General features: G+C 53.9%; 2 protein-coding genes across 3 annotated transcripts in view; both read left to right on the plus strand.

The window, feature by feature from the left end:
• Nucleotides 1-5,143, plus strand: part of PIGS (phosphatidylinositol glycan anchor biosynthesis class S) — a 13,955-nt gene extending 8,812 nt beyond the window's left edge. For both annotated transcript variants that reach the window (XM_077749730.1, XM_077749731.1), the window contains exons 8-12: nt 475-589; nt 1,701-1,846; nt 2,434-2,534; nt 3,530-3,740; nt 4,098-5,143. In XM_077749730.1, the coding sequence (XP_077605856.1) occupies nt 475-589; nt 1,701-1,846; nt 2,434-2,534; nt 3,530-3,740; nt 4,098-4,373 (849 nt within the window). In that variant the 3' untranslated portion in view covers nt 4,374-5,143. The remainder of the gene's footprint in view (nt 1-474; nt 590-1,700; nt 1,847-2,433; nt 2,535-3,529; nt 3,741-4,097) is intronic.
• A 1,139-nt stretch (nt 5,144-6,282) lies between these two features.
• Nucleotides 6,283-9,948, plus strand: part of UNC119 (unc-119 lipid binding chaperone) — a 5,066-nt gene continuing 1,400 nt past the window's right edge. Inside the window, exons 1-3 of the mRNA XM_077749787.1 lie at nt 6,283-6,365; nt 9,286-9,399; nt 9,847-9,946. Coding sequence (XP_077605913.1) covers nt 9,351-9,399; nt 9,847-9,946 — 149 coding nt within the window. The 5' untranslated portion in view covers nt 6,283-6,365; nt 9,286-9,350. The remainder of the gene's footprint in view (nt 6,366-9,285; nt 9,400-9,846; nt 9,947-9,948) is intronic.

The raw sequence follows: 9,948 nt of genomic DNA on the forward strand, positions 1-9,948 counted from the left end.
AAATAAAACATTTAAAAAAATTAAAAAAAAAAAAAAACTTCCTGAAATATGTTAGTGCAGTAACAGTAAAGACGTGAAGAATGTAGCTTTCTGTATCACACATTGTCCTTTTAGGGAAGATGTACGAGAAATTTTTATCAGGTCTTGGTCAGTGGGAGTACTTCTGAATAACTGACTTGAGTTGAGCTTGCAGACACTGAGTTATGCTACTCTTGTTTCCCCTCCCTGTTTAGGCTCTTAGAATGCCTGGTTAAAAAAAAAAAAATGTGGTTTTCATAGCCCAGGTTTAGTGTATTAATTTTACCTCTTGGCTTTATTCTTTTTTTTCTTACACCTGTTTCTCTCAGCCCTGATTTTGTTCCTTCTATTTTGTCCTGTCCTAACTGTATCTTTTTGAAGGCACTTCCAAACTTTTGGGACAGAGTGGAGTACAAATCAGTCAACAATGTAATGTTCTCCTTCTTTGCTTTACAGATTCTTTACTATGCAGTGTTGGGGGTAAACCCGCGCTTCGACCCAGCTTCCTCTAGCTACTACTTGGCCACGCACAGCCTCCCCCATGTCATCAATCCAGTGGAGTCCCGGCTGGGTGAGCTGGGGATGAGGGTCTGTTTGCCAGGCTGCGGAGGGACCCTGAAGCCTCAGTGTGGGGTTGGAGGCTGGCGGTATATGGTTATGGTTCCCAGGTTGGGTGGGGCTGAGGGTATGAAGGAAGTGCGGGGCATTTAGGCTTCCTCCCAACCCCACACTATCATATCCAAAAACGTGTGTTAAACGTGACTCCCACTGCTTTTTATAAACGAAAGGATAGGCTGTGCCTCCCTTTTTGCAAGGCAGTCAGGAAAAATATGGTCACACGTGTAGGAAGGATAATGGCAGAGGTACACAAAGGCAGGCTCTGGATTGATGGTTCTGAGTCAGGTTTGAAATCGGGGTACCAGTCTTTCGTTTCGGGAGTGGTACCCAGGAAGAGTAAGCGACCTCAAAGTATCATACAGACAAGCCAAAGTCAGTGCGTCACTGGTTGTGGGGTTTCAGGCACCAGGACTGGGCCAGTGTGGACCAGGATACGGGAGGGGCTGCATGTGATTCCTCCCTCGTTCCCTCTACCAGTGCTGAGTGCGGAGATGGAAGGGCATTCTGGACAAGGGGGCCCTGAGCTTAGATGCCGAAGAGTAAAACGGATAGGCATTCAGGAAGCTCCGAGAAGTTTAGTGTCGCTGAACTGTGTGAGGGAGTGACTAGGACGAAGCTGGCAGGGCAGGTAGGCACTACATTATAAGGACTAGGTTGAGTGGCTTGAACTTCTACCTAGCGTGACTGGCTAGTTTTTGAAGGATAGTAAGAGGGAGCCGACATGAAGTCATATGCATACCTGTGTGTAAAATGGGTTGTAGTTTAATAAACTATTTAAGAAAAAAAAAAAATGGGTTGTAGTTCTATGGGTGTGATGTGGCAGTGCCCAAGAACGGTCTGGGCCAGACGACAGGGCTACGGACTCTGCTTCGTGTATGGGGCACATCTTGGGAGAATGCTCAGAGGTTTTGATCACAGAAACCCAGGACTGGAGGGTACTCTGGTGACTCACTCGGGGGAATGGGGCCCAGAGTGAGTGACCAGCAGGTTAGAGGCTGACCTGCAATGAAGACCCAGCTCCAGCGTGTTTTGGTGTTCTGACTTCCCTTCTCTTCGTACCGTAGGATCCAGCGCCGCCTCCCTTTACCCTGTGCTCAACTTTCTGCTCTACGTGCCTGAGCTTGCCCACTCCCCACTGTACATTCAGGACAAGGACGGGGCTCCCGTGGCCACCAACGCCTTCCACAGTCCCCGCTGGGGTGGCATTATGGTAACGGTCACACTCTGCAGACCCCAAAGCCCCAGATTTAGGACAGACGGATGTTCCCTGAGACTGTTCCTTCTGTCGTGCCTCTAGTGTCCTCCGTGGCGCAGCCCGTGGAGGGGCCGCAGCAAGGAGGTGAGGCTGCTGTGAGCTTGTGGCCCTCCTCTGCCGGCCCCACAGCTTCGTATTTCTGTCAGTGTTTTCTATAATATGACCCTTTGGCATGCAGCGGTCTGCACTCACTGAGGACTTCTCTGTGTGTCCATCTTAGATCTTGGCCCTTTTTATGGGAGTCTTGCAAGACTGACAACTTCTCCTGTTAGACTGGGAGTTTCTCATAGGTAGGAACTCTTACACTGGAATGAATGTTTTTTACAGGTCTTCTGAGGGGATAATGGAGATAATTTATGAAAAGCTCCTAATAGCATGTGTTCCAAAATTAGTAGCTATGCCATCAGGTCTGTAACTTCTAAAGAGCACAGACTATGTCTTCCTTTTCTCTCATGGCCTTCAGGCCACATTCTTCCATGGTTCTTCTAGGCCACGTTCACGGCTCTGGCGTGGTGCTGAGGCAGCCTTGTTTCCCCTCGCAGGTGTACAACGTGGACCCCAAAGCCTACAATGCCTCGAAGCTGCCGGTGAGGGTTGAAGTGGATATGGTGCAGGTGATGGAGGTGTTCCTGGCTCAGTTGCGGTGAGTTCCTGGCTGATCTACCTGGGGGCGTGGCCGCTGACTCTGACCCCAGTCTCCGGAGCTGACCAGAATGGAATCTCACCTGGCAGGGATAGCCTTGGCTGGGCCTAGAGCCCCAGAAAAACCAAGAGACGTTTCTAAGGGTCATTTTATCCTTCTCGTAGGAAGGACTAGTTGCTGACAAAAACCGTTTTAAGAAAAACGGGCTCCTGGGACACCTCGGTGGCTCAGTCGGTTAAGTGTCTGACTCTTGATTTCGGTTCAGGTCATGGTCTTGGTTCATGGGATCTAGCCCTGTGTCGGGCTCTGTGCTAATAACAGCATGGAGCCTGCTTGGGATTCTCTCTCTCCCCCTCGCTCTGCCCCTCCCCCATGTGTGTCCTCTTTCTCTCTCAAAGTAGAAAAATAAACTTAGAAAAAAGAAAGGCAGACTCTTGAACGTCAGGTCCGTAGGGTGTAATTCAGGGTACTTAAGAAAACAGCTGTTAGTTCTCGTGGTAACTGATAGGCTGATAGTGGCTGCCAGATGCCCTTGGCTGAGGATTCTAAGGCTGTATCTGGGATCATCAGGAAAGAGGATTCTGGTTGATTAGCAATGTCTGCCCTGGGTGCAGGATTGGAGAGGGACACACAGCCTTCTCAGAAGCGGTCCTGGATCATCCCTTAACTAAGGGCTCAGTGGTCCCGTTTGTCCAAAGAGAGGGTAGACAGGGTGAGGGGGTTAAACTGGGTTGGTGTCATCTGAAATATTGTAGCCTTTTTTCAAACAAGGTCTTGGAAATCGAATCCAGAAACAGGTGAAAGCAAAAACACAGGTTTTAAAAGGGGGCTTGCGGCTCTAATTGCTGAGTGTTGCCGCTCACCCCTTGAGACCCTGAGGCACTTCCTGTGGCTCCCGTGGTTCTGGGTAAGATGGAAAATCGTAGTCACCATTCGAGGAAGCGTAGCCACCTTCTCCTCTTGGTCCCTTTGACCTTACTTTCCTCTTCCTACAGGCTGCTCTTTGGGATTGCTCAGCCCCAGTTGCCTCTGAAATGCCTGTTTTCAGGGCCTAAGAGTGAAGGGCTAACGACCTGGGAGCTTGACCGGCTGCTCTGGGCTCGGTCAGTGGAGAACCTGGCCACCGCCACCACCACTCTCACTTCCCTGGCCCAGCTTCTGGGCAAGATCAGCAACATTGTCATCAAGGACGATGTGGCATCTGAGGTGAGCGGGCGCGGGATGGATTCCGTGGTGTAACTGGAGTGACCAGCGAGGACCAGGGTGGGGAGAAGCCAGAGAGCCAGGTGAGGTCCAGTGTGTGTGGGCATCCCGTCCTCGAGTGCCCCTGGCTTCCTCTAGAGGGCAGTGCCGGCCCCCCAGCAAGCCTCCAGATGGGGTGTGAGATTTGAAGCAGGCGCTAAGGAAATATACCATAGCCCTTTTATACCGCTCTCCCTATCCTGGGCCAACTCCAGGCAACCTGCCTGGTAGATGGAAGACACAGTAAGGCCCATCCTTCCTCCCACCCCAACACCTTACTGATGCCTGGGACTTAACGGTAATCCCCTGCCCCCTTCCTAGGTGTACAGGGCTGTAGCTGCAGTCCAGAAGGCGGCAGAAGAGTTGGCCTCGGGGCACCTGGCCTCTGCCTTCGCCGCAAGCCAGGAGGCTGTGACGTCCTCGGAGCGTGCCTTTTTTGATCCCTCGCTCCTCCACCTCCTCTATTTCCCTGACGACCAGAAGTTTGCCATCTACATCCCGCTCTTCCTGCCTATGGCTGTGCCCATCCTCCTGTCCCTGGTCAAGATCTTTCTGGAAACCCGCAAGTCCTGGAAAAAGCCTGAGAAGATAGACTGAGCAGGACAGTGTCGCAGTAGGAAAGCTTCCTTTCTGGCCACCGTGGGAGGTGTTAGATTGAGAGGCACATAAATGGGGCCTGCCACGAAGGACTTGGCTCCAGTAACCAAAGTGTAAACACTCCAAGCAGGGTTATCTTTTCTTCCCTTCCCATTCCTCTGGCTCAGGCTCTCCCCACCCTTTGTGCCCTCTACCTCCCTCCAGAAGACACATCATTGGGGCCTGGTTATCTGGCTTGAACTTGAAGGCCCTTTCCTGTCTCCCCCTGGGCCGGGGCAGTCTGCTGTGCTTCTGTCCTGTTCCTTGAAGTCCTCCTGCACTCACAGGGAGCATTAGGGGAAAGCCCTGGGTTGGATTCTAGCCTCCGCTCCTCCATGCTTCTCTCTAGCCCCTCAGGGGCTAGCACTGCTCTCATGGAAGGAGCCAGGTCACCTCTGGGGCCTTCTTTCCTTCCCTCCTGGCTGGCTGTGCCGATGGAGGGGAGCCTGATGCTATGCGTGTGGCCGAATTTCCCTTCACTCTCTTACAGAGGTGGCTTGGTGCAGCGGGAACGTTCCAGATTGGGATCAAGCATGCCTGAATTCCTTCTGCCCTTATCATCTGGGGAGCATTGAATAAGCCACTTAATCTCCCTGAGCCTCAGTTTTTCATTTGTTAAAATAGCACTAATGATAGCTTGCTTACAAGGTGGTTATGAGGATTAAGTGTGATAAGCATATGAAAGCATCTGGCATATTTTAGGCCCTCAATAAACATTGGTTGAATGTGAATTGGAATGATACAAAGTATGAGCATAATCTTTCATCCTTCCTTTGTGTCTAAGTCATGGTTTCCTAGTAGCTGTTTTCCTGGGCTCACAGGTCCACAATACTTTCACCTGACCTTGGCCCCTTCCTCCCTTCCTGCCGTGGAGGGCCCTGTGGTGGCTGGATGCCTGGGCTGTTGTCCCTCAGCATGTCCAGGGTTGCCCAGCAAAGCTATTAGTATCTCCTTCTGCTTTTTTTCCGCAGGGGGTCTGGGAGAGAAGAGTATGCACCAGTGTAAGCCCTTAGATACAAACTCATTCATAAATTCAGAAAAAGAATATATTAAGCATGGACTGCAACAGCCGCTGTGCTAAGTGCCAGGTATTATAATGAACAAAAGACAGGATCTCTGCTTTCATGGAAGTGATCTTTCAGGGGGAAGAGTCCGTGAACAAGTAAAACTAATCTCAGACAATGCATTAGAAGGAAGAAACCGGCTGATCCGAGAGTGACGGGGGCGGGGGGGGTGCATTTATTTTGGGGGTGACGGAGAGCCTTTGAGCAGATGACATTTGAACTGAGACCAGAAGAGGAGGCCATCTGGGGGAAGAGCATCCCAGGCAAAGACCCTGAGTCAGAACTCCCACGAGGGGCAGACGGAAGGGCCCAGTGGCTGGAGCGCCCCGAGTTAGGAGGAGAGGTAGTCGACCCTTTAAAGTATGCATCCAAAAAAAGAAAAAAAATGAATGAAGCCCTAGGCGAGGCCCCACCCAGTCCCGGGGGAGTAGACCCAGGTTGGCGCGCCCGCAGCCTTTCGGCAGCGNGAGTCCCCTACCCTTCTGCCTCTGAGCCTGAGATCTCCATGTCCCCTCTTTTCCCTTGATCTCCTTGTGCCCGCCTCTTCTCCCTTTAGACATTTATTTTCACCCTACTCCTTCCTTTCTGAGCAGGCCGTCCCGCTTTCCAAGGTGGAGGTGGGGCAGCAGCGGCAACTGTGACCCCTTCCCCGTGGAGCTTCAGAGCCCTTTGAGGCTTTTTTCTGCAGTAATGAAGATGGGGGTGTTGAGTGTGGTCTTCTGTCCTCCGCCCCCACCCTGGAGGCTAAGTGGACGCTGAGCTACAGCTTCGGTCACATTAAGACCCTCGGGTCTCCCCGATCCCCCGAGAAGTCTGGGGCCATCCTCCAACCCCAGGAAAGGACCTGGGCAGGAAGCTTCAGTGGGTTGGCCCTGGCCCTCTCAAGGGAGTGAGTTAATACCCCCCTTAGCCTGTCTTTCCGGAGGCCCTGTCTCCGCTGTGGTTGAATTTCTGGGCTGGACTGCCTGGGTTGAAGCCCCAGCTGTGCCAGGTGGTTGACTGTGTGACCTTGGGCAAGTAATTTCGTCTCTCTGAGCACGTTCATCTATAAAATGGGGACAATGGCACCTACTTTATAGGGCTGTTGGGAAAATTAATTTTCTGATTTTGCACAGTGCCTGGCATGCTGTGCATGCTCTAGTAAATAGGGCTCTTTTATCCACAGTACTGAGGGCCCCACAGGACTGCTCCTGGCTGCTGCCTAGAGGCAGACAACTGAGCATTCAGGGCAGAGGAGGAGGTTACCATAGGCAGGGAACAAGGGCTAGGAAGCCTCATGGCAGGGGCGGTGGCTGAGCCTCAAAGAACAGATGGCATTTGGAGAGAGAGTGGCCCTCTTCCCTCCCTTTCTTTGTTTATCAGTAATCCTGCCCCAGCTCCCTCTGTGAGAGCAACCTTAGGGACCCCCTCTGTGCCAGTGGGGGACAGGCGCTGGAGTGGACCTGAGCCCTGGAGTTGCAGGAGCCGCAGAGCCCAAGGCTGCCAGACAGAGCCGTGGAGGGGACCATAATGGCAGGTCTAGGCCTGTGCATCTGGGTCCCTGGGGGACCAGCTTCTCTCTCCTCTCTGAGCCAGGCAGCAACCATTCTTGGCTGGGCCCCCAGAGTGCCGAGCTGCCTTGCCTAAGCAGACACCAGTAGAGGGAGGGGGCCTGGACCCATCCGATGTTAGTGCCAGTTGAGCTGTAACTGGCAACAGCAGGTTTAGAATTGAGGGTGGCTCTGGGGCAGAACTTCCTTATAGGATGTTTGGAGGTCAAGTTGACCTGTCTGTGTCCTAGGCAACTTTAGAGGTTATTTTGCACCTGTGGGGGCTTCCAGCGTGCGTACGGCCATGTGTCTCCTATTTTGGAGGAAGTTCATAGCCCTTAGAGACGGGGCACCTGTGGGGGATGGGTAGGGGAAAGGGCTTCATGGGAACCCTTTTCTCTATAGAAGTTGAGAACAGGGTTTCAGGGGTCTCCACCCTTTTGACCCTAATCACACAGGTCTGAGGGTTGCTCCTCCTGGATTACCAGCCCTGAATCCAGCTTAGGAAGCTATTTGTGGCAGAGGGAAAGGGGGCAGTTGTGCTCTGAGCCCTCGGCCACTCTGCCCCTTTACTGGCCTGACCCTGGGTCCCAGGCGTCATCCTTCCCTTGGCAGAAGGGAGGGAGTGGGTGCGGTGTTTTGAGCCACGGGCCTCCCATTTCCGTCACGTCCTCTAAGGACCAAAGGGCTGATGATTCAAGGTGCAGTAGAAGAGACTGAGGAGGGTAGACTGCAAGAACTTATTCCCAAGTGAGAGGAGAGGCTCCGAAAGCAGGAGAATGTGGAGGAGAAGGAAGGGCTTTCCGGGGAGCTGGAGTTGGGCCACTAGGGTCCTGCTCCCAGTTCTGCCACCCTTCTTGTGCCCTGCACCTTCTTTCCACATCTTGGGACTAGTGCTTACTTTCTGTGAAAATAAAGTGTGTACGGGGTGAGGTGGGCACTGCCCACCTACGTGCCTCCTCCTCTCTCCCCACCCTGGACTCTGGTGGACAGGCCAGGGATCAGGCCCCTCCCCAAGCCCTGCGTAGCTCCTGCTGGACCCTAAGGTGCCAGGAGGCTCCCAGGAGGGCTTCCTGGAGGGGGCTGCCTGAGGCTTGGGGAAGAGAGAAGGACTTTACATTCACTTCCTCTTCCTGCCCCAGAGGACTAGGAGGTGGCCCAGGGGCCTGGAGGGTGATTTCCGGGCCTCTCTGAGGAGGATGTGATGCGGGGCAGGCTGACAGTACCAGACCCACCGCTGCTCCTTTCACTTTGCTGCCAGGGCCTCCCAGAGCACTTGTAGTTGCTGCTGCAAGAGAAGTGAGGGTTGCAGGCACTGATATTCCTAAACTTCCTCGGGCAGGGCTCACCACTGTTCCCGGTTCCTCTTCCGGGCCTGAGGACTCCCTTTACTCCCAGGCGCACCCCCAAATGCCCCTGCCACACCCTCTTCCTGGCTTTGCTTGTACTCTTCTCTGTGGGGGTGGCTCAGAGCCAAGGCCGGGTAGATGACCTTTGAGGGGGTTCCCTCTGTTTGCTAAGCCTTCCTCCCATTTGGAGATCAACAGGCGTTGAGAGCAAAGGTGGCCCCCTTTCCCCCAATATTACAGGCTCTGGGCTTGAGTCAGCAGAGCTTTGACTAAGCCGCTTAAGGGAGCTGGGCATATATAAGCCGCTTATGGGGAGAGGAGGGGACTGGGAGGTGAGGAGGAGCAGGGAAGGGGTCATCTGCCTGCCCTAGCACGACCCAGGTCAGGAGAGTCTTTGCCTGGTGCACTTAGACTAGCTCGAGGGGCAGCTATGTGGTGGAGGTGGGGGTGTCCTTCAAAGAGGCACTGTGTATCTCCCAAGGCAAAGCTGTGTCACCCCCTTTAGACTAAGGTTCTCAAAGGCAGGGCTGTACTTTCCCTTCCATGCTGGGGACTCCTTCTTTGATCGGAGACCCATTTGGCTCCAAGTCACTGAGTTAGCCCTGGCAGAGCAGAGTCAGGGGCTGGAATAAAGCCCCTTGACTCCAGGATGGGAGGGACTGTGGGGGGACGTGACCTTGTCTTCCACTCACCTTCACCCTGCCCCTCCCTGACCTCAGAGGCTGCTAGGATGGAGCTGTTCGTCTCCCACGAGATCCCAGTGACAGTGCTGTGTATCTCCCACACTCTGGGTGTGCCCCCAGGGCAGGGGCTCAATTCTCGCTTTCCGCTCCGGAAGGCAGCGAACTAGTCTGGGGTCTCACAAAGGCTGAGCTGGCAGCAGGGGGTTCTGGGCGGGTCCCTCTTTTGCTTAGCCGCCTCTCTTCCCTAGACTACCTATGCTCCCCCGAGGAGAATATCTACAAGATCGACTTCATCAGGTTCAAGATTCGAGACATGGACTCAGGCACTGTCCTCTTTGAAATCAAGAAGCCCCCAGCCTCAGGTGAGTGGGCTGGGTAGGGCATAGACAGAGGGAGGAGGTGGGCAAGGGCTGTGAAGTGGGCTACTGAGGGACTCAGGCCGCAGAGGTGTCAGAATAGAGCTGGGGCTGGGCCTCTGCTTTTCTTTCCCTTTTCTGGGGCTGGACATCTTAGGAGGACGGTCTGGCCCCTTCAGTCCCTGCCAGCCTGCCCTCTGCTGGCCACCCTGGGAACTGCAGTCCTGTGGCCCTGGGAAACCTCAATTGAAACTGGCGACCTGCTTGCTGACCTAGAAACCGTTCCCCCCGCCCTACGGAACCATTTGGCCAAAGGTCTAAACCCTAAATGTGCATCAGAATCTCCTGGGGAATTTTTAAGAATTCAGACAGATGTGGCCCCTGGGGTGGAACCCTGGGTGGGCACAGGCCCCCGCCTGAAGCCCACTGAGCCCCAGTTGGGCTACGTTGCAGAGCGGTTGCCCATCAACCGGCGGGATCTGGACCCCAATGCTGGACGCTTTGTCCGCTACCAGTTCACACCTGCCTTCCTCCGCCTGAGGCAGGTGGGAGCCA

Source organism: Crocuta crocuta, unplaced genomic scaffold (assembly GCF_008692635.1).
Source record: "Crocuta crocuta isolate KB4526 unplaced genomic scaffold, BGI_CrCroc_1.0 scaffold149, whole genome shotgun sequence".
In the NCBI taxonomy this organism is placed as follows: Eukaryota; Metazoa; Chordata; class Mammalia; order Carnivora; family Hyaenidae; genus Crocuta; species Crocuta crocuta.